The 23,591-nt window shown below is 41.3% G+C and overlaps 2 protein-coding genes across 11 annotated transcripts in view; one reads left to right on the top strand and one right to left on the bottom strand.

Moving 5' to 3' along the window:
- On the top strand, positions 1-20,489 carry PP2D1 (protein phosphatase 2C like domain containing 1). Of its 7 annotated transcripts, XM_054814284.1 has the most exons (6): positions 1-229; positions 1,905-1,968; positions 2,299-2,449; positions 5,717-5,861; positions 11,588-12,588; positions 16,085-17,525. In XM_054814284.1, exons 5-6 carry the CDS (start codon positions 11,913-11,915, stop codon positions 17,329-17,331), a joined length of 1,923 nt encoding a protein of 640 aa, XP_054670259.1. In that variant the 5' UTR covers positions 1-229; positions 1,905-1,968; positions 2,299-2,449; positions 5,717-5,861; positions 11,588-11,912; the 3' UTR covers positions 17,332-17,525. The 7 variants fall into 7 exon arrangements, 6 of the variants coding, with proteins under 6 accessions (XP_054670259.1, XP_054670262.1, XP_054670261.1 ...); XM_054814287.1 differs by lacking the exon at positions 5,717-5,861; XM_054814286.1 differs by lacking the exon at positions 2,299-2,449.
- RAB5A (RAB5A, member RAS oncogene family) overlaps positions 17,518-23,591 on the bottom strand; it is an 18,857-nt gene continuing 12,783 nt past the window's right edge. For all 4 annotated transcript variants that reach the window (XM_054814297.1, XM_054814299.1, XM_054814298.1 and 1 more), the window contains 2 exons: positions 23,139-23,232; positions 17,518-19,005 (listed from right to left, as the gene is read on the bottom strand). In XM_054814297.1, the coding sequence (XP_054670272.1) occupies positions 18,890-19,005; positions 23,139-23,232 (210 nt within the window). In that variant the 3' untranslated portion in view covers positions 17,518-18,889. The remainder of the gene's footprint in view (positions 19,006-23,138; positions 23,233-23,591) is intronic.

Here is a 23,591-nt window from a genome sequence, read left to right on the forward strand (position 1 = left end):
TCCCGCCGCTGCGCACCGCGGGGGGCACGCCCGCGTCCCTGCGCGGGGGCTGCGCGGGGGCGGGCGGTGCTCTGCGCCCCCGCGGGAAGGGCGGCGGCGGCAGCAGCACCCGCTGCGTGCGGGAAGCCGCTACGGAGCCATCCCGGCTCTCCCGGAGGCTGCGGAGAAAGTTGCTCTAGAAAGGGGCTACATCGCTGGCTGCGCGGAGCGGCCGCGCTCCTGAACCCCGGTGAGCCCGCGGTGCTGCCGCTGCCTCAGTTCCCCTCGTGGTTCCACTATTTTGTCTGACTTAGCCATTGCATTTCCATAGCATGGACTTTGCAGCTGCTTTTAAAGGATTCTTTTTTTTTTCCCCAGATGGCTTCTAATACAGTATATAAATACCAGTAAGTTTTAAATACAGGAGAATTAAAAAGCTCTCTGCTCAGTTCTTTGCATGATGGTTTTGAGACTTCCTTTTTTTTTTATCCAGGAACAAGTGTTGACAGCAGGTCAATTTATGTCTTAAAGGTATTACCTTTTAATTGAAAGCTAAATTTAAGTAAATGATCCCACCACAGAAACTGCTCTCTGTGCACAGAAGCAAGTGCTTCTGTTTTGAGGCGGTTACGCTCCGTTGCACATATGTAAAAACGTGGTTGAGCTGTGAGAAACCACAAATGGCAAGTCGATAGTACAGCACCACGGTTTAAAAAGTTGGGATTTGAGGCTGGGCGTTTGCGTGGGATCTACGGCTCTTTGATGTATAAACCTGAAGCAGCAATATTAGTTTGGAAGGGAATCCCAACGTATAAAGAGCCCTCGCAGACGCAGGGCCTTGCCACCTTGCACGGGGCAAGCAAAGATGACTCCAGACTTCTGCAAAGTTAGGAGTAGTATTTGCGGGGGGTGGGGGGTGAGAAAACACTTTGTGGTGTCCCCTCTTCCCTCGCATTCTCAGCTCTTGGGGATATTTTTAAGTGTAAGGTTATATGGGGAGTTGGCATATTCATTAGATGTTAGGAAAAAAAAAGAATGGAATAAAACGCTGTAGTATTTTCATGAACAAGGGGGGGTGTCTGGGTTTTGGTTTTTTTTTTTTTAGCTGAAGATTTAAAATCGGGGGAAGGGGGGTGGTGGTGGAAAGGATCGGGACCTGCACCCCGGTCTCCGCCGCCGGCTCCTCGGGGCCGGGGAACCCCGGCCCCGAGGAGCCGGCGGCGGAGGCCGGGGCTGGCTTAGGGTTTCCCAGCAGCTGTGACAGCGACCCGTAAGATGGCTGCTGCCATCCCCGGTGCTTTAAGACGGACTGTTAAGGTGGAGGAGCCGATGCCCTCGGCAGTGGCTGCCACCAGCTTGGCAGCAAATGAAAGAGGGGAAAAAAAAAAAAAAAAAAAAAAAATCCAGTTTCTCTTAAATTGAAGAGAGAATGATTACTTTTTTTTTTTTAAAGTGTCTGAATAATATTTTAAAATAACAAATAGCTGCTGTATGGTAACAGCCTCCTCTCTGCTTGCATTTTCTTTACGCCGGGTAGGTTTCTACTTTCCTCTCGGACTTGAAAATGAAACTGTTATTGCTTAGTTTCACTTTCAGCTTTCCCACTACTCTTCCTCGGTAGCGAATGTTACCAGCAAAGAGCGCATCTGGAACAATATGTTGGCTCCTATGGACCACTTAATGTCCATGCCTGAACACAGACTCCTAGTTTTTCTGGGAGGTGCTGTAGCCTTTACATCCCCCGATATGTTCAATATGTTTTTTTCTGTTTTCTTTTTTTTTAATTTCCTTTTTTTCCCCCAAATCACCAGCCTCTCCTTTAAACGGTAGGCTAATGATATTTAACCCAGCATTAAGTTTGCACACCCGCATATAAATGAATTACAAGTTCCAATTCTGAAAATACGTTTACTGTTTTCACACAGGTGAGTAACCCCACTGATGTTTATTAAGGCCACTCAGCGTGCATTTATGTCTGAAGCTGCACAGGTGGGTGTTCACACGATCACAGCCTAGGCTTATTCTTCAAGGTCCTTAAAAGTCTGAAAAGTTTTTACTTCCCTTAAAGTAAAATCAAAGATGAAAGTTGTAACAAAGCAGATACTGACTTTGGTTAAATGCTCGAATATTTGTTTACATTTCATGGTGTGTTTACAAGGGTCTAATAGGAAAAACACTGCTGTATTACATACAGTAAGGCACTGGTTAGTATAAAGGCAAAAAATTCTTTTACTGCAGTTCCTTTGGGAATCCTCAAGAGCACAGCTCTCTTACAGTACTATGTCTCTTTTTAATTCCCTTTTACCTGCTGCTCACTAGATAACCAGAACAGTAAGTCTACCAGCCTGTGGCTACGGATACAGTTGCTATAGTAACATTTATAAACACTAATTTCACTACACATGCTGAACTACTGCCTGCTACTGCAGAGGAACAGCTTAGAAAAAAATCACTCTTCAACTGCAAATAGGTAAGTTTTTTTGTTTTGGTTTGGGTTTTTTTTGGAAAAAAACAAAACAAAACAAAACAAAAAAACCAAAACCACCTTAAGCCTGATTGAAATCATTGCTTTCATTCTAGCTCTGTGCAAATGTATTGTTAAAAAAAAAAAAAAGAAAAAAAAACCACCTGACTTTGTCTTAAACTGCTCCACTGACAGGTAAAATATTATATTCACAATTTTGGCAAGAATAAGGAATGAAAAGATCATTTGCTAGCTGGAAACATGAGACTATAACTTGGGCTATGTTGACTTGTGGAGGCTTCAGTGAATGTGATTTGGCCATGACAGGTTACACTACATTAGGAAAAAACAAAAAATTTATGCTTTGACATGAGTGTATACATGCCATTTTCAATTTCATATATCCAAGCGGGATTTTTCTATTGAGTGAATTTACAAGCAAGTACATATTAATTTTCTAACTGTAATGCATGCATAACTCCATTTGAGCACAACAGAATCACTCTAGTGCTTAATTTTCATCATGAAACATGCACTGTGAAGATATCAGATTCAAACTCAAAGCATTGCCTGAAAAACCCTCACCACATTTTTCAGTTTCTGTCCTTTGGGGCACATCAATGGGTTTGCACAAGTCAAAATGACTGTGAAACCCACGTTTAGCAAGCACTGGTGGGAGCCGTGGGAGCCTCGCGAGCCTCACTGCCTGCTGCCTGCCTGCGCGGCTCAGCTCGCAAACTCAGGTGAGTAGCCGGGTGACTTGAGGAAGACTACTCATCTGCATCAAATTAAGCAAGCCAGGAGCTGGATGAGACAGAGTGCCAGCTCCTGTGATTCTCAGGCCTCTCTCAGGCTGCTGACAGCCCCGAGGAGGTGCCCGCTCGGAGCCGATGCTCCCAGGAGACACGCATCTCGCGTGTGTTGCTCTCGCCCGAATTCACTGTGAACGCCCGACAGGCTTAAAATGCAAGCGCGTGTGCGTTATTCCAGCAAAGTAGGCGGTTGTGTTCTCAATGTCGAGTCACAAAAAAGGAAATTAAAACGCAGTTTAGGGTGTGCCTGATGCCTGGTTATTACCTAGCTGTCATTCAGGGCTTTTGGGGCCTATCTCAGTCATGTAAATTAAAGAATGACTCAACTAATAGCAGCCTAATGCTGAATGCCACCTGTCTGAGAGGGACCTCCCAGCCCACAGCTGAGCTCTGGGAGCCCACCCCTACCCCTCATCCCTGTCTCCCAGCCTAGTTGGAGCAAGTGTGCCCAACCCAGCCCTCCTTCTGCTTTTGTTCAAGATGGGACTTTCTTCCTGCTCTCCCACCTGTTTTTATTCTTGCCATTGAATGCAAATGTGAAAAGCAGAGCTCTTGCCCCTCCCGGGAATTTCTCCGAGTATAAAATCCTATTGTGTCCTATCATTAGCACATTCCTTGTGGGTGAAGTGGCCTCCCTCTTGGCCACCACGCATTCAGGACTGCTATCAATATTTTATGAATCACTGGAAGTATTAACAGTACAAAAGTTTTGTTCATTATGCAGTCCCTAGCATCTTGTCAGCTTCCCATGGCGCTTACATGTGACTCTAATAATGCAGATGGCAGACCTTCCCACTAGGCCTTTGTCTGTTATAGGGAACCTCACACCCCGATTATCCAGTTTTTAAAGGAAAAAAATGCAGGAAAGGGGAAGGGGGGGAAGAGAAAATGTCATTGCAACACTCATGGCTGTTTTAGTAACACAATCTGCTTGTTAGTGATGGAGCACTTTGCAGTTTTTATTCACTTCTTACCCAGAGGATGCTCTTCTTGACTGCAGTCAGGGCTTTGATTTAACACAAACCAAGTGAGAAAACTAAAGGCTGGGCTCACGTAGCACAGGACATTTATTGCCTTTGCCAGTACGATGTGAATTGTGCGTGCTAAGTTCAGAAGCTGCTTGTTAAAATTATTTAGCCAGTTGCTGTCACCACATAGGCTTACACTGTGTTAATTCGTGGTAGCGATAGCTCTAGATTGGTTCATGCAAACACAGGATGTACTATCTATTTTTCCCTTAGTTTTTCTTTCTTCTGCCTCCTCACTTTTTTTTTTTGTTTATTCCTTTCTCTAACATCTTTTTCTCTTCTTCTTGCTACTTAGTACTTGGCAGAGATTCCCGCAATTCTCTGGGACCCCACCTGGTGTACTTTGCCTGCCCGTGCTTTGAGGGCTTTGCTAACCACCGCGTCCCCACGTAGCGCAGGTCGGTCGGTGCTGGCAGCCTTACGGACCCCTGGGCGATGGGCACAGGCTCAGCCAGCAGCGGGTGGGGGGAAGGGGCCTCCTTTCTGCTACCTGCGCCTGAGTAGCCGCCAACCAGCACCCTTGATGCGACACCTACTTAGATTATAAAACTCCACGTGGAAAATCCCTTTTATTTCTGTAAGATGAAGTTACACTGGCCTACATCCGATTGTGCAAGCCCAGTCCTGGGCCTTCCCTGTATCTGTGTGGGTGAGCACCTGGAAATGCTGACACGGACACAACCACAAGCACCATGGCTAGTCACTTCACTAAACCACAGAAACTAAACAGGTTAAACTCCTCAGTTTAAACCAACTATAACAGTGGTGTGTACTGCTGGAAAAAGCAGAGGAACCCATGGAGTACTGCAGTAACCCCAGATGTGGGTTTGCAGGGTGAGGGAGGCAGGGTGTTGCTGGGAAAAGAGTACAGGAGTCATAGTTATGTTATCTTCACCCATCTTCCAACTTCTGCCACAGCTTTCTCCTTGTGGATCCCCAAAACCTCGTGCATCCGCCACGCCTCCCCTCCTGTACTGAGCCCAGCAGGCTTCCCATCCCCACTCGATGCTTCACAGCCTCTCTGCACCCCCTTGCTCTGCCCCACGCAGGCACTTGGTGGGTTACAAACTGCCGCCCCTGCCCCATCAAGGCAGACCCAGCTACCGGGAAGAGGTGCAAAATATCTAGACTGTGGAAAGAGCTGGTTTTGCCTTCTTTTTTTTTTTTTTTGCTACTCCCATTTCCCAGTTTGATGCTTCCTCCCAGCTGAGGAGCTGCCCAAGAGGACAGCATCACAAATTATAACTCTCACCTAAGATGATCTAATGACGGGGACCGTTTCCGCTTTATAGGATGACACAAAACTGGTGGGCCTGGAATCCCAAGATTCCAGTTTTGGACAACACTTAAAAAGATAAATACGCTAATTACCTTAATTTATTCCATAATTATTTTAATTATTAATAATTTCCTTCTTTCTTGCCTCTTATCAGGTCTAGAGGTAGAAGTGTTCCCAAATCCCAAAGGCAGGCTCTGCCCCCAGCATGCTCCTGTGACTCACCAGGTTCATCTTTATCTCTTCCCACACCTTTCATAACAAGACTTCCTTAAAGCTGCATCATTGCTTCTGGTGATACAGTAAGTAGGCTACTATACACACCTAAGTTGACTCACTTGGGAGACGTCTTGTTCCTTCTGCATCATTCCCTCTGCAGATGGTTTTGGAGAATGAGGGGGCCAGCTCTGCTAAAACTTGTGGAAGGTGTAGGGCATGGCTGCTGGCTTAGCAGATGAGTTTGTCTTTTCAGATGAAGAGTTTTTAGAGGTCTTATATGAGTTTAAAAAAGGCTACATAGAATGGTTTGGGTTAGAAATGATCATAAAGGTCATCTAGTTCCAACCCCCCTGCTGCGGGCAGGGATACCCTCCACTAGACCAGGTTGCCCAAAGCCCCATCCAACCTGGCCTTGAACACTTCCAGGGAAGCAGCACTCACAACTTCTCCGGGCAACCTGTTCCAGCGTCTCACCACCCTCGCAGTAAAGAATTTCTTCCTAATATCTAATCTAAATCTACCCTCCTTCAGCTTACTCCTTGTCCTATCGCTACACGCCCTTGTAAACAGTCCCTCTCCGGCTTTCCTATAGGCCCCCTTTAGGTACTGGAAGGCTGCTATAAAGTCTCCCTGGAGCCTTCTCTTCTCCAAGCTGTCAACCTGTCCTCATAGGAGAGGTGCTTCAGCCCTCTGATTAACTTCATGGCCCTCCTCTGGACTCGCTCCAACAGCTTCACGTCTGTCTTGTACTGCAGACCCCAGAGCTGGATGCAGTAGTCCAGGTGGGGTCTCACAAGAGTGGAGTAGACGAGGAGAATCACCTCCCTTGGCCTGCTGGCCATGGTTCTTTTGATGCAGCCCAGGACACAGTTTTCACATAAGACATTAGCTCTTTGCTGCTTTGGCAAGAGGTGATCAGGTAAAACTGAGGCCTGGCAAGGTAGCCCCTGCACATGCACTGCACAGCACTGTCAAGTTGCACCACAGCAAATGCTACAGCCCCACTGGCCACCCGTGGTGGCTCCTTGGCAGGGGTTGGTCCCAGCGGTGCCAAGAGTCCCTATCATGGTTTTTGCACGCGGGTATGATGCATTAGCTAACAGTTTTCCAGGGGAGGTGCCACTACCAAACTGTGTGACAGGTGGAGGGAAGGGAAATCAGGAGAAGAGCAGGGCTGAATGCATGGAGGCAACAGGAGCCATTTTGTGGCATCACAGACATGTGGGAAAGGGGGGACTTGAGCGGGAAGCGCTGGCTGAGGCACGAGCAGAGGAAAGGCACAGCCTGAAGTAAAGCAGGGAAGAATGAAAAGACGGGTAAGGAAGCCAGTGCTCATTCAGCAAGAATTTGCAGCAGTGAGGCCTGTTTATGCATATTAGCTGATAATAGTGTGATGAGAAGCTCAGGAAGACTGTGACCTCCATTTTACATCACACAGCCCTTCTCTGCCTCCTGTCACCTGCAGGCAGGCAGGCAGGCATCTTCCCAGCGCTGGTTTCAGCGTCAGTAACAGTCACCATTTTCTATGACCACAAGTATGTAGCAAATAATAATGATAAAAAAACCCCAAACGTCAGAGAGGAAGGAGTTCAGGACTAGAGATTGTGCAAGTTAAGTGCTGACTGTGACAAAGGCAAGTGAGGAAGAAGCACGCTCTGGGTGGAGGCAGAAACGACATGTGTCAGAGGGCGATGACTGCATACGGGACTCTTCTGTTTGGATACAAATTAGATTCCGGGTCCTCAAAGCTCAATTAGCAACACCTTCACTAATTTAAAACATGAGATTCTAGTGCCAAACTGCAGAAATAGAATATAATCTCACCTTGCTGTATGAACAGCAAGCAACTCCAAGTGCCACACCCAGCGAGGGGTGCCAGAAACAGGAGGTCTCCTGGGATGATGGTACCCTCTGCCCAGCCTCCAGTCCCATGCCCTGCCTCAGCTCTGCCCCTCTTACAGACAGGGCAGCGCGCGGCAGAGGGGAAGCAGCCTCCCTTTCCTAGGAGCACAACTAAGCACTGACCAAAAGGCTATTTTGTTGTGACACAAACAGTAAATGTGATTTTTTGCCCTTGAAAACATGTACAAACTGTGGTTCGCTCCCTGTTCTTCTACATCTATTTTTTTTTTTTTTTAATCTGCTTCTATTTTCAGCTCAGAATGTTAAACAGTGCTGGGTTTTGGCTCCCTAAATAGGCACAGGGAAACTGCAGTGAGCTAGAAAGCTGAATTTTATCTTTCGCTCTGAGGCTGAGAGCATTTTAGCTTTGTGTATTGTGTTGTCAGTACCTCCCTGTTATCCTTTAACCTGACAGCAAAAAACTTCCAAGTCTGTATCTGTTCCTGATGAGGGAAATACAAGGAGGGAAGGAAATACAGACTAATCTTTTTACTTCATAAGAAAGCAACAAAGGAAATGTTTCCTTTTATATTTAATTTTTACAAGGTTTTCAGCTACTAACATAAGCAGTGTATGCATACTATAAAAAATTAACATCAGGGCTGCCCTTTTAATAATTATGAGTGAAACAATTGCAACTGAAAAGTTGTAGCGTATCTTGCTGTTCTACGTGAATTATTATGTCTATTATCCTGGTTATTTACACATCATAATAAAGTGGGACTGTTTTGGTGCTCTGAAATTGTGATTTGTTAGCACTTACACCCACTTACAGAAATATAAACATCTATAAAATATATTTGTTATAAATTTACTGAGGTCAAACTAACATTTTGTTGAAAGTTTTCAATTTCCTGTGTCTAATCCAAGGGGCTTTAATAGATACTAAATGCAAAATGGGTTCCTATTTAAAAGGCTGACAAAAAGCAGCTTACCAGATTTTCTGTATATATTAGTCCTAATTTTTCTCATGCCTGAATGCATCATCACGATGACAGCAGTTGAAAGGCTTGTGCGATCTCCCAGTCTCAAATTCAAGCTATGCAGAATAAAGGAAAAGGGATCTGTGCAAACATAGCTTTCCCTGCTATTTTAATCACATGCCTCCTTATCTTGCTCCACTAAAGTGGTGCAGCATTTCTAGAGGAGGCTGATGCTCACCTCTTGTGGAGAGATGGACTTTCCCTTAAACTGGTCCTACAGCAGATTGAGAGCTGCAGCCACCTGCAAGCTCGCCTCTGCAAGGACAAGGTATACTAGTGTCATAAGGGTTTTTTAAGCGCTATCAACCTCTTTAGTAGAGATCAGTTATAAAATTTTAGAAAGAAAAATCTATCTCAGCTGATCAGAGGCATTTAATTACTTAAGATGTAATTGTACCCCTCAAGCAGTCGAAGGAATTTTGTCAAACAACTGATACCACAGGAAAAAAGTGCATGCCTTGAAAAACAAATCATGGAAATGCTTATAACTCAGAGGTGATGAACAGAAATAATGAGAGAACAGTTGCAAAATAGTTACTCTAAAGTGTGACTATCAAATTTAAAGAGAGAACCCCAGAAAATGGATGAGGTTGAAGCAGGACGAAATTACCAAAGGCTACTCTTGTAATGATGCTGTGGGCTATTACTGTTGTTAAACCACCACTGTTTGCCCTGTCGGTGGATTAACAGCCATTAACAATGGTCACTGAAAGTCAGAAATCTCAGACGAGAGAATACAATAAAAGCCTATAATAAATGCATTTTTGCCTGATATTTCTCATCCATACATATATAAATACTAAATGCTAAATAAACATAATTAACTTAATATAAACAAACACTATGTTTTCATATTTAGTAGACAGATGACAAAGGCTGGCAAGCTGAGCTTCTCACATGGTGTCAGGATTTTGTGTTACTACAGTGTGTGTACATGTATGTTATGTGCTCATCTGGGGGAGAGGATGTTATGCAAGCAGCTGTAAGCCTTAGCTGCACATCACTTTATAGGACACAGCAGTCATGTGAACAATTTTAATTTCATCTGCTGCCTAGGCAATATTGATATTTCCTCTGTATGTTATATATGTGTTTTCTTACCCATTTCAAATTATAAGCAGAATTATTAGTGCTGCAACCAATAGGGCCGCCTCAGGTTTTCAGTAACTTAAAACTCTGCCAGATATTAACTGTTCATACTGAAATTTTCCAAGCCTGAAGCAGAATCATTTGAAAAAGTTTCAGGTGATACAGTTTAGCTGTTTCTGAGAATATGATTTGAAAAACATGTTGTTTTGCTTGTATTAAACCAAAATTCTAATAACTTTTATAGAGAAGCTGTAAGATTGTCAGATATTAAACTAGGGCTTGGAAATTTGGCTGAGATGGCATCAATGGTGCACCTTTTGTCATTGTAAATTTACCCAAATCGGAGCAAATCACAGTATTTTAAAAGAAGCATCAGTTTGCCGGTGCTGAATGGAGACATGGCAGCATGTAGGTGCTGAATTCAGGCAGCCCCCTCTGCAGCGGCTGGCCTCTGTCAGAGTGCCCCTCACCAGGACTACTTCTACAGCTCTGACTCTTGGGTTTGTAGCACCAGGTCCCTAAGAATTGTCTCATATTTTGTCCTGGCTCTCAGTACTCCCTTTGCTAATAACGGGAGACAGCTGAAGGTATCTTTATATGCGCATATCCCCATCACTAGCAGTAGGAGCGGTATTTGGAAGTAGATATTTGAGAGAACGTATGTGTGGGAGTGTGGAGAGTCCCAGGACTCAGGAGGTAACGCAGCATGGAGGAACAAGAATGAGCAGAGAGAGAGAGATTGGGCTGAAGAGGAAGGGGAGGCTGGAGCAAGGAGCTGAAGTGGGAGAAAGGAGGTGTGTGGGGACAGGAGGAAGATGCTAGCTCTGGCTGGGGAATGGACAGAGAGGCTTTTGCCGATTAGACCCCGTGTCCTTGCAGCACCTGGCCTTGATTCCACATTTTCAGCCTTGTTGCTCTTCTGTGAGCTCTGTTGAAAAGCATGTCTCTCCTTCCATCCTGCTGGCTGGAGAACACACAGGGCGCGTGCCGCTGCTGGCGGGTCTCCGCTCAGGGAGCAGGGGTGTTTCCCACAGACCTAAAAAGCTCAAACACTGCTTGGCCCATTTGATGCTACTTTTGCTCTTAATTATGCTTTCTTGATTTAGAAACTGACGTTCAAAATCCATCCCACATTAATGGCACACAAACATCGCAAAATCTAGCTCTCGTAAGCAAGAAAAACAATATTGTCCACATAAATGTAATTTATCTTCTGTGTGCCTAAATACAGTGGTATAAAATAATTTATTTTAATCCCAGTGATCCCTAAAGGCCTCACAACTAAAACTGATGGCAATGAGAGTGAGATTTGATTGAAGAGATACACCAATGCTTCTGGCCCTGTTTGACATCTCCCATGCAAGATTGGGATGATAAAATCTGCCAATCTTGAATATGTCTATTCTGCCCCAGTAGGAATTACACTCCACTACCATGTCTGAAAAGTGATGAACAGATACAGAAAAGCTGATGAGAAACTACTACTTATTTACAGTTCTAACAGCGTGAAGGCACAGAGCTATACATTGAATCACAAGGAGGAAACAACTGAGACCTCACTAGGTACAAGAATAATCTAAACTGTCATGAATTCTGTATTTCCAAACTTTTCAATTCTTGAATTTGCTGTATTACTGATTTTTAACACAGTTATTAGCTATAATTTTTATATAATCTCATATGAGTTTCCCAGTTTCTTGACCACATATGCATTAGTACACAATGATGCAATTCAGAGTTTATGAGAGTGAGAACAAGCCTTAGGTAAATGTAGTGCTACCTAATACTAAAATACTGAAACATGAAAACTCTTAACATATTCAACTCCTTTATAGAATGACATAGGAGAAGTCACAAGATAAACCAAACCCACCTGATTTTGGATGTTCCAGAGATGAGGAAGATCAGCTGAAAAAGGTCACAATTGCACCCAAGAATGACGATTCCAAGCACATTTCAATTTTTTGCTCGACTTGTCAACAGACAATATATCCGCACCACCTTATCATAAAAAAACCCACAAAGCCCTAACTTTGCTGGGCTTTGACAGCCCACAAAGACTGACAACAAAACAGAGACAGAAACTAATTTCAAAATTGACCAAGATTCCTAAATATTGAGACACACAGGCAGAAGATTGATGATTCATTGGAATTCCTTATGGATAGTCACACTTCTACATCATATTGCAATCTTGCTAATATTAACAATCCTAGTACTTTTAAGAAAGTAAATAATTCTTTAATAAAAGCATTAGCAATTTGCCAAGATAAAAATTCCATGTGGCAGGGAGACATGGAAGACAGATTTATTGTGCTTGACAACTATGGAAATAGGTCAGATACATGTTTTCTGGGGCTAGTTGATGGTTTTCATGGTGTGACAGCTGCAGAAACAGTTGCAGCAGAGCTTCCACTTTTATTTCTTGACCAGCTTGCTCAAACGGATTCCTCCTACAAGAAGAGTATGGACGAACAGCAAATTCTAGATTCTTTTGCCACAGTAATCAAGGCAGATTACAGGGAAAAAGAAAAGATTTTCTCTGATAAACCAAGCAATGACGAGACCAAGATGACCAGTACTTACGAATGGATTCACAAAGCGTATGCAAAGTCCTTTTGGAGAATGGATAGACTTTTACGACTGGGAAGGAATGAGGTTTCCAAAGTTCGCTGGAGTGGCTGTTCAGCCGTTACCTGTTTGGTGGAAAGGCTCCCCAGTGAAGAGACAGATGGCACTGAGGAAGAAGAAAGAAAACATTTTGAAAACACCACACACAGTCCATTAGTCAGGACAGCCAGAGGTGTTGCTGGGTTACTGCACATTGCCAATATAGGTACGTACATTTCACACCAGGAGTTTTTTTTTCTTTGCTCAATAAAAAAGAGGAAAAATAAGCTAATCTAGAGATTTGTTGGCAATAAACATTTGGAGATAAAAAGCTGCAATTACTTTAACTTGACAATGTGAAGGAGACATGATAAATTCCCTTGCAACTGATACTGGTATCAGACAGTAAGTATTAAGCTTATCTAGTAAGTACCTTCAATATGCTATTTGAGTTAAAGCAATAAAGTCAATTTACTAATGCAAAAGACAGTTAAGAAACATTCCACAAGTAACCTCTGTAAGAGTAGTAAGGATAATTTAAAAAAAAAAATTCAATTGAGAGTAAGTTTAAAGTGTCATCATTTTAGGGCAGACAATCATAAATCTTCTGATTTTAGATCTGATAAATCCCTTGTGCCAATGAAATAGGCTTAAGATATTCTTTTTATTCATTTGTTTCATTGGCAAGGGACACCACATTTTGCTACCAGCAAACTGAAAACAGGATCTGTGCGGATCATCTCAATGATTAACTTCTGAAATTGGAATTGGTTGTTATTTACTGTTGTTCCGGTCTATTCAGACCTGTTTTCTTACAAAGGAGAATACTTTGCCTTTCTATAGTGTAGAAAATCAGTTATTAATTACAATTAGAAACACTGATACATTCCTAATGCTTCTCCACCCCACTGCAGGCAACATGATGCAAAGCTCTTTCAGTTCTCAGCAACTTTACTCATTAGATCTTCCCACCTGGCGATTTTTGTTACCAGTCAAATTCTCTAGTTTACATAAGACAGCTGTGAGATTACAAGCAAGACACTTGCTTTCCCAAGAAGTAGTACATAAGCAGAATTATGTATATATAAAAAGCTGTTGGGTGAATAGTTTCAAATGGACTTCTGTTTACAGTTATATTCCCTAGTGTCTTTCAGTCTCTGCTGGAAGCACGTCCCCAGCACTATTTTTCTATCGCTCTCTGTAGCACTAGTAAGGAGTGTGCCAATGTTGCAACTTTCCATCAACAGGGGTACTCTTTCCTCCTCAGATGTGTGTATTCACAAAACATGTAAGACTTTTTCATATTTCTTCATATGACATTTGAAATTAATGAAGAGGGTCAAAGATCAGTAGGTAAAAGGAAAAACACCATTTGAGAAGCTTCATTTCTTCAGGAGGCAAAAAAACCCCAACCCCAACCCAAACTAAAAACATATTCCACATTTGGAAAAACTGATCTGATTTAAAAAAAAGGTATTTTTGCTTAACAATAATATGCAATCCTCTGCCAGCCTGAGGAACGCTATAAACCAACTTGAACATGCACTGACAGTGAAATAAGGACCTGGTCCACCCCCTCCCTTTCCTCCATTCTCCCGATGCTTGTTGCTACAGCCATACTTCCTCTACCTCCAACAAGCATTTTTGCAGCAATCAGAACTTTACTGTTACGGGTATCAAAATTGGTAGGTTAGCGCTAGCTCAGATGCTCTAGCAGGAGATGCAGTCACACCTGCAATGGGATACAGGAGTAGTTCACATAAAGGTTGTACTGTTTTCAGAGTTAACAAACCCATTTGGTTTCACCTTATTGGGTAAGAAACCCATTTTTATTACAATGAGCTTGAGAGATAGGATGAAAGTAAGAAAATTTGGTAGAGAATTTACCCAACTGAAATTTTCTGGTTCTAGTTACCTGCCTCCATCCTTCCCTCCCAGATGAGGTTTTATGCTGGCTGCAATTAAAGATATTGTAAACTCAAGCTCTGCTAATGAGTTAAGGCTTGAAGTTGATCAGAGATACTTTAAGCCTTTTATGATTAAAGTCCACATTTTTGAACCACTTCTAAATACACATTTATTTAATCTAATACACTTAATTTTCCACCAAAAATTTCCATCACATCAAAGAAGATTTGCACAACATCAAGCTTCATTTCCACCCCCGGAATGTGTTCTTACAGAAGTATAGACATGTTCCTTCAGCACCAGGTAAGCAACTGAAGAGGATGGTCAGATATGAGGAGCCGGAGATGGTGGCATTGGCCAGCTTTGTCTTCTTCATTTAGTCCCACATGGATAGGTCAGCTAGTTTTTGTCGATTCTTTTGCCCTGTCTCTGGTTTGCAGACAAGAGACTTGCATCCAAAAGCAACTAGATTTTAGTCTTTCTCACAGTCAGATTGTTCCACATGGGTTATATTATACCCTTTGTTAGGCTTACAGCTGGTGGTCTTACTCAGAGGGTTCAAAGGAAATTTTAGACAATCTTCTAGCTCTCCATGGAAATCAGAGGAAGGAGGAGGAAGCAAGCACAAGGAATCATTCACACAGCATAACTTAAGGCATCTACATTCTATAATCAATAAAAAAGGTGTATCTTTCAGTCTGATATTCTGAATCACCTTCTAGCAAAATCTGCTTTCACACAGACTACACTTAGCTGCCTCCTACGCTAGACAATGCCAATACTTTCCAAGAAATACAGCTACTGTATACAGCAGTGCCTACTTACACTTTTCAGAGATCTGAGCCCTAGTCTAGCCAGATGATACTAAAAATACAATATAAATCAACACACTGCAGCCAGCTTAGCGTCTGGAAAGCTACCATCCCACTGAAGCTCCTTCTGTAAGACATCACTTTTGCCCTTATGCCAACAACATAGGAGCAGACCAATCACCTCCCCTAGCACAAAAAATGGTCTTCTCCCAGGGTAGCCATAGAGGATCTCGAACAATACATCACTGTTTCACAGCTGTTTTTCTTTACACTCTGCATTAAATCTGACAAAACTAGTCACCTGCAGTGTTGCAATTTCTAACACTTTTCATTCTCACACTGCAGATTTCAAGAGTGTTGAGGGAAAGGTAAAGTACCTATTCCTACGAAAGGAAAGAAGTTAATCCTCAACTTCTCATGATAGTTGTGAGAATTCTTGGTCCTTTGGGTCCCTTACCCGAGGAGGAGATTTAAGGCATCATGTTAGTAAACTAAATTCTACATGATGTCCAAATTATTTTTAGGTAGTAAAAATTTTATACTGCTAAAAATAGTCTGAACCTGAAAATTTTTGATGAGTTCATTCAGCCATAGTATTTTGAAAGCAAACACTCTCCTAGAAAGAAAGAGTATTTGAGAAAAATATGCACTCTTGCTCAAAAAACAAAGTGGAACACTTCTATCAGACAGCATATTAAGCTGAATTAAATGTCACTTAAGACTCCTCATAAGAGTGTAGTTGCAGTCAGAAGAATAAGGTTCTGGAATAGTCTTCTGAATAACTGGTGGGGGGAAAAAAAAACCCCACAGAAAACTTTGCTGTAAAATAGAACCAGATGCATTGATAGATATATCACTGCCTGTGGCAGTAGAGAATTGAACTATGATCTCAGGTTTTTTTCCCAGTCCTTAGCAAAAGGCTAACTGTTAAATTAACAGCAGTAACTTAAAAAAAAATAATCAGTATGCTACGATTCAAAATATTATCTTATTCAATTTTAGGTAATGCACATGCAGTCTTATGTAAAAATGGAAAGATTTACTGCCTCTCAAAAGAGCACAGCACTTCTAACATAAGTGAGAGAAATCGCATACTTCAGAATGGTGGAAACATCAGCAGTAATGAACCAGATGGATTAGTAGAAGGGTACCTGAGAACTACAAGGGGTCTTGGACATCATGGAGATCCAGTACTGAAGAGATCAGTTATACCTGTACCTCATACCATATCTGTCCCTATTGATGATACTTGTCAGTTTCTTATTTTAGCTTCTAATGGGCTTTGGGAGGTTTTGGATTATAATGAAGTACTTGCATTAACTCTAACAACATTCACTCATTATTTGAGAATGTATGAATGTGTTCAACAAAAGGGAACTTCTCCATGTAAGTGTCAGTATTTGATGCCACTCACTGAAGACAACTTAAATGACTCAAAGACTATTAAAGATCTGCAAAATGGAATAGAGATGCTGTATTCCGATAAAGACATTTTTCTCACCAACTTAAAAGGCAACCTGAAACAAAATAAGCCAAAATGTTCTCGGAGGAACTATCTGCAAAGTGAAGATGGAGTTCCTAAGGAAACTGATGACCACAAAAATCAATCTGATCCAGAACTGTCTCTTTTCAGTAACAATGAAGTAAATTCACAGAACAGAGAGATGAAACAGTCTGATGCTAGCACACAAGGTAACTCTGAAGAACTGAAACACCTTGAGGACAGAAAAGTTTATCTATGCAACAGCTTTCAGCCACAGACTGCAGTGCAAGAAGAAACAGACACTGACAATTCCTCTGCAACAGGTCCAAGTTACACCCATAAACAGCTGCAAGAGAATGTACAGGCAACAGGGTCTAAAGACATCAATCAGCCCCCAAAAGATATAACAGCATGCCTATCTAATTACGACTCAGGTCCACAACTGGCAGAAAAAATGGACTCCAAGGTATTTTGTGACAAACTTGCAAGTTACACTGGTCAAGAACTGCTAAAGACTGTATCACCAGTGGGTTCTAAAGCACCACCACAGATTGAAGAGGACACAAAAACGTACCCATCCAATTGCAAATCACAAACTGCAGGACGAGGCAGAGTCACCTCAGAGACACTCTACGACAACGCAGCAAGCTACATTAGTGAGCAGCTGGTAAAGGCTGCATTAGCTGCAGGTTCAAGAGATAATATTACTATTTTGATTGTACTTCTAAATGGATGTGATAAGATACCCTATTACCTCAACATTTAAAAATTTATCATAGGATAACTGGAGCACCACAGTACATATAGTACACGTTCATATTTAGCCGTGTCATGAATTTACTTGTAATCATCTTAAATGCTGACCCATACAGGAAAATCAGACATCTTGTCTGGAACTGTGCAAATGCAATAAAATCTTCTGAAACTCTCAATAAGAAACAGTAATCAAATATTTTTTTTTCTTTTAAACCACTTTATTCAAACCTGAGCACCTCAATATAAAACTAAACACCGGTGAACTGTCATTTTCCTTGCTAAACCCAGATTACTGCAAATTTAAAATCTGCACAAGTTTCTGCTATCAGTTCAACATTTAAATAGACTAATTCATCTCTTCTGACACACTTGGTAATTTCATATAATGAAAATAACTAAAAGAATTAGTGCAATATACTGGACAGATCAAAATAAAATGTACTTTGGAAAACAAAGTTGCAAAGTTCATAACTGACAGACAGCAGTACTTATGTTACAGATAGAGGAGCATCATTTATTACTGTTCTAGCCATAAAGGAAGAACTTAGAACCCCCTTTGATTAGAGAGGAAAAAAGTTAGCTTTAAGTAACTGTACATTCTGTATACCTTTAAGCAACTCTTAAATATTACAGAAAGTATTAAACAAATGTAGACTACAATGCAGAGTACCTATTTACAGTACATTAATATCCAAATTTAAAATCAAGTTGGATGTACATAATCGTTAGTGCACTATTTTTTTTCCTTAGGAGAAAAACATAAATTGTAATGGCCAGCAATGATCAAAACCAAGAAGGAAGTCACAGACACCAAGTTTGTTGTGGTTTTACTTGAAGAGCTCTTACAGTTTGCAGAGGAAAAAAACATATCCTAAGTCGCAAAGTTGAATTTACTGGTCTGTACCCTCTGAACAGATTAGAAATTAAGTTAAACTTGATTTATCACTAACTCCTTTAGATAACTAACTGGGTTGATATAATTTACATACAGTGTACCAACTAAAACTCCACATTCCTGCAAGCATAGGGTTTTTAAAATTGTTAATGCAAGTATTATTTGTAATTAAATTATTAAACTATGGAATGTATAACTAAAGAGTAGATACCTGCAGAAACAACCGGTTGCATCAATACTGTGAATAAGTTTAAGTAATTTTTAGACCCTGTTTCTAAAAAGGTTTTAAAGCACATTTGAGAATTATGGAAAGTCCCAATTCTATTTATTATAACAGTAATCAGTATTGAGGCTACAGGAACTGGCCAATTAGGTCCATGGAAAGTAGTTCTTCTACACCCCTAATGGTAAGTGATTTTTAAAACCTTTCAACTGAAGGAAGTTCATTCCGCTTCCATCTCTCCTCTACTGCTGAAACATTACAGCCAGTGGTGGATACATGCATGTTAAAATTTTAGGTCAAAAGAAAACTCTGTATCATGAACTTGATTATTATCATAAGTCTCTTCGCTGTTTGGAAGCTGTACTGGGCCAGGTTAAGCACTCCAATTCCATGGTTATTAACAGTTAGGAAGCAGAAGAATATTCAGAACAGTTTAAAGCAATTGATGTTTTAGTTACTACAACATTGACTCTTGGGTGGTTGTGTGGGTTCAGTAAGGTCTACTCCTCTTCCCCTGGCAGAGTTGGCTCCTGCATTCTGTGGTTCATTCTTGGGCAATTTTTTTGCTATAAAATCAACAAGAAATAGGAGTTAAAACTGAGATTGTAACCAAGATTAAATCATCTGAGTACACAGTCAACACTTTATTACCCTATAAGCATATCAATATAATCACTATAAAAATCTGATTTGATTCAGTGCGTTGGTAATAAAAGAAGTTAAGACACTTGACTTCTTAATGATTAACTACCTTATCTATGACTGTCAAGAGTTAAATGCAATAGTAACTTGAGCAGTAAAATGCATTTGCACAGGTATGCTATGCCAGTAAATGATGGCTCTTGCAGGAATCCACCTACACAGAACAGGCTTTAAGATCAGGATGTTAGTGCTATAAAGAAAAAGCACAAAATACAGACAGAAATGGGTCAAAGTAATGCCCAGCCATCTAGCCAGAACAACTATTTGCATACAACGTATAAAACGGCTCGCAGCATTAGATCAAGTCTCTCTTTTTTTCAAGCTCTCTCTTCTCTCCAGCTCTTGTGAATTAATTGACTCTGATCATTTCTTTGTTGCCCTGTAGCTCCCAGGTACCTCCTTGCTCCTGACATGAAAAATAAGGGTGACAAGTGTTACCTTTCTGAGCAGTAGCTCCTCCTAGCAATTTTCTGATGGAGAGAAAGCTAAGTTCTACAATAAAAGGACTTGTGTGGGGTTGTCCTGCCCATGTTACCAGGAAAAACTTTTTTACTGTGAGGGTGACAGAGCACTAGAACAGGTTGCCCAGAGAGGTTGTGCAGTCTCCTTCTCTGGAGATACTCAAAACCTGCCTGGACACAATCCTGTGCAACCTGCTCTAGGTGATCCTGCTTTAGCAGATGATCTCTAGAGGTCCCTTCCAACCCCCTATCCATCCTGTGACCCAACAATCATCCCTGTTCTACAGTTTGGCTGCATGGTTCAACTCCAAAGTAATTACTCTGGCCAGCTTTTTAAAGAACAACTCTTCCTAAAAGGAATAAAATGTGAGTATAACAGCCAGAAACACAGCAGAGTACATATTATCAAGATGTGTTGTGGTGCTAGATAATCTCAGGGTGATAGGTAATCTAGGCTCCCCTTCCCACAAAACGTTTGACCAGATGATCTTTTGATGTCCCTTCCAATTTGGGCTGTTCTACGACTCTGTCACAGAGCCCAAGAGTTCACATGGTACTAAGCTGCTGTGACAGTACAAAGGGACAAAGCACCAGCAGAAAAATGCCTTCAGAGCACTGTCATTTTGGATTCTAGATACATTCTAAAATTGTAAAATAACATGATTTTTCTAACTGGAAGTTCTGAATGAGCTCTAAAGCAGTCAATTTACAAGCAGCTTGCATCCCTCAATTCTGTCCATGTTATAATTTTTAATTTTCTCCCATTTTTGAAGATCTTAGTTACGTTGTCCTGAGAACTGCGCCCATGTTGTGCAAAAGGCCACTCCAAGTTCCAGACAATACTTATATTCTCATCAAGAATTCCCTTCAGTGTCCACTGCTGCAGAGATATTGTTCTGATGCATTGACAAAGCTGATTTTCACCCATTGATGTGAAAGAATACTCACACGGACAACCAACCTTGCAGACAAAATACTAAGGTACTAATTAGGCATTGTTTTCTCAAATTTACTTTGTATACTTCATTAAAATATGGGAAGGTAAGAATTATTGTTGATATAACAAATCACAAAACACCCTTGTTTTGGGGATTTTTTTTTTTAACAAGATGCAAACTGCACCTTTACACAAATTAATTTTAAAAATTCACCAGAACAGTGTAATTGAGCATTTCTATATCATTAAATGCAGGCCTATCTCTAGCATTTATGAGAAAAATACACTTTCCACTCATAGTTATGTGTTTTTATGCCCCCTCTTGCCAAGTATTCATAGTTAATATGAAGCAAGTACTTGTTATAAAGTGCTGCTATAGTGATAATTTAATTTGGATCTGCTGGAAGTTTGAACCACACAACAAATTACCTTGTGCTTTACTGACTTGGAAAGCAGAAGGTAAGAGCTCTTTAGAAACACTTAATTTTGATAGCAATGCTGTTTTTCACAAAAATAAGTGGGACAGAGACATCACTGTAGTGCAAAATACAAAACAGATTTAATAAGGTTATTTGACACTATACATTACTATTGCCCAGTAGCAGAGCCACTACTGTGATTAAGGTTATTACTAAATAGGTTGGTGACCAAGCTCAAAATGCATGCTTTTTCTTCCACTTTCAAAATTTTATTATAATAAAATACAATTTTGTGTCTATCAATGGAATTCACAAAATTTCTTAGTAATTTATACTTACTATTACATGTGAGGATCTTTACAGAAATCCCTAAGATTATGTTAGGGCTAAAAATATATTAGTAAATTTACTTTTCACATGAAGTGTCCTTTACTTATACTTGGACATTGAATTTAAGCACACATTGTCATCTTTGGCACAACTTTTGGATTTCAGATAGCTGCATTTGGAATTCAAACAAAATTTTAAAACAAAAGTATATTTAGCAAATATTTTGTTTAGACTAAAATGAATACTTGACTTTTTGTTTAAAGCAAGTCCATTATCATTCTCCCATTTTGAAATGTTTCCAGCTTGAATTACCACTGTCTCATAAAAGGTACATTATTCCAGCAGGTTCTGCACCTATCCAAGGCAATATGGAATCTGCTGCAAACAACATACCATCAAAAGGCACACGTTTATACACTTTCACTTACATTCTGACACTAATTTGATTAACAAATGCCAAGTACATCTTACAATTAAGAAAAGCTGTGTAAAGCTTTTTATGGTTACCTGTACTATGGGAAAGGTGGGGCTTTTTTATATAACAACTAACCCTTAATTTTGGGTTGCACTCAAAGAGTTGTGGTCAATGGCTCAATGTCCAAGTGGAGAACAGTGATGAGTGGTGTCCCTCAGGGGTTGGTACTGGGACCGGCACTGTTTAACATCTTTGTCAGTGACACGGACAATGGGATCGAGTGCACCCTCAGCAAGTTTGCCGACGACACCAAGCTGTGTGGTGTGATTGACACGCTGGAGGGAAGGGATGCCATCCAGAGGGACCTTGACAGGCTGGAGAAGTGGGCCCATGCAAACCGCATGAAGTTCAACAAGGCCAAGTGCAAGGTCCTGCACGTGGGTTGGCGCAATCCCAAGCACAACTATAGGCTGGGTGAGGAATGGATTCAAAGCAGCCCTGAGGAGAAGGACTTGAGCTTCTCATCAATCAATACCCCCAACATGAGCCAGCAGTGTGTGCTTGCAGCCCAGAAAGCCAACCGTGTCCTGGGCTGCATCAAAAGAAGTGTGACCAGCAGGTCGAGGGAGGTGATCCTGCCCCTCTACTCCACTCTTGTGAGACCCCACCTGGAGTGCTGCATCCAGCTCTGGGGGCCCCAGTACAAGGGAGACATTGAACTGTTGGAGCAAGTGCAGAGGAGGGCCACGAAGCTGACTGGAGGGCTGGAGCACCTCTCCTATGAGGACAGGCTGAGAGAGTTGGGGTTGTTCAGCCTGGAGAAGAAAAGGCTCCAGGGAGATCTAATTGCAGCTTACCAGTACCTGAAGGGGGCCTACAGGAAAGATGGTGAGGGACTGTTTATCAGGGAGTGTAGTGACAGGACAAGGGGTAATGGGTTTAAGCTGAAGGAGGGTCAATTTAGATTAGATGTTAGAAAGAAATTCTTTACTGTGAGGGTGGTGAGGCACTGGAACAGGTTGCCCAGAGAGGCTGTGGATGCCCCATCCCTGGAAGTGTTTAAGACCAGGTTGGATGGGGCTTTGGGCAACATGGTCTAGTGGAGGGTGTCCCTGCCCGCAGCAGGGGGGTTGGAACTAGATGATCTTTGAGGTCCCTTCCAACCCAAACCATTCTATGATTCTATGAATCAAAACAGGTACACAGAACTTGCTGACAGGAATTAAAAAGTAATGTAGCTTAGCTATTCCAAGTTAACAATTCAAGTTAGTTTATCTGACTTCTGAACACCATGAAAGGTATGAAAGGGCCTAAGGAAACTTCAGTGCCAGAAATAATTTAGATGAAAACCAAAGATCTTGGGTTAGGAAGATTGTGATGGTATGAATCTCATGAAAACAATTCCCTTAAATTCTCAGTTTGTTCACAAACTCACCAATTGCCATGAATATTTCATTTACGTTCATAGATGTTTTGGCAGACGTCTCCATGAACAATAAGCTGTTGTCGTCTGCATAAGCCTGTGCTTCCTGAAAATTAAAGAATGCATTACTTCATAAAAAAATTAAAAAGATCAATCACATTGTACTTTTATCGCTAATAAGGAACAATTTCTATACCATTTTGAAAGAAAGTTTGTTGAAACACTGATGTGACAATGTGTTACCAGTTATGAAGAAGTTACAATTGCATCAAGCAGCTAAACATTTAGAAATGCAATCTTAAAAATCCTTGCTCATCTTAAAAATATCCAGATGGAAAAATCTCAGACAAAACTAAATAATAGATAAATATATATTTATTAAAAAGACAACCCTGATCCTTATACTTGCTGTGATAGCAAGAACGATTAAGCTACAGAAAGCGTATCAAATGTCAGAAAGGATAT

This window comes from Grus americana, chromosome 2 (genome assembly GCF_028858705.1).
Source record: "Grus americana isolate bGruAme1 chromosome 2, bGruAme1.mat, whole genome shotgun sequence".
NCBI classification, from domain to species: domain Eukaryota; kingdom Metazoa; phylum Chordata; class Aves; order Gruiformes; family Gruidae; genus Grus; species Grus americana.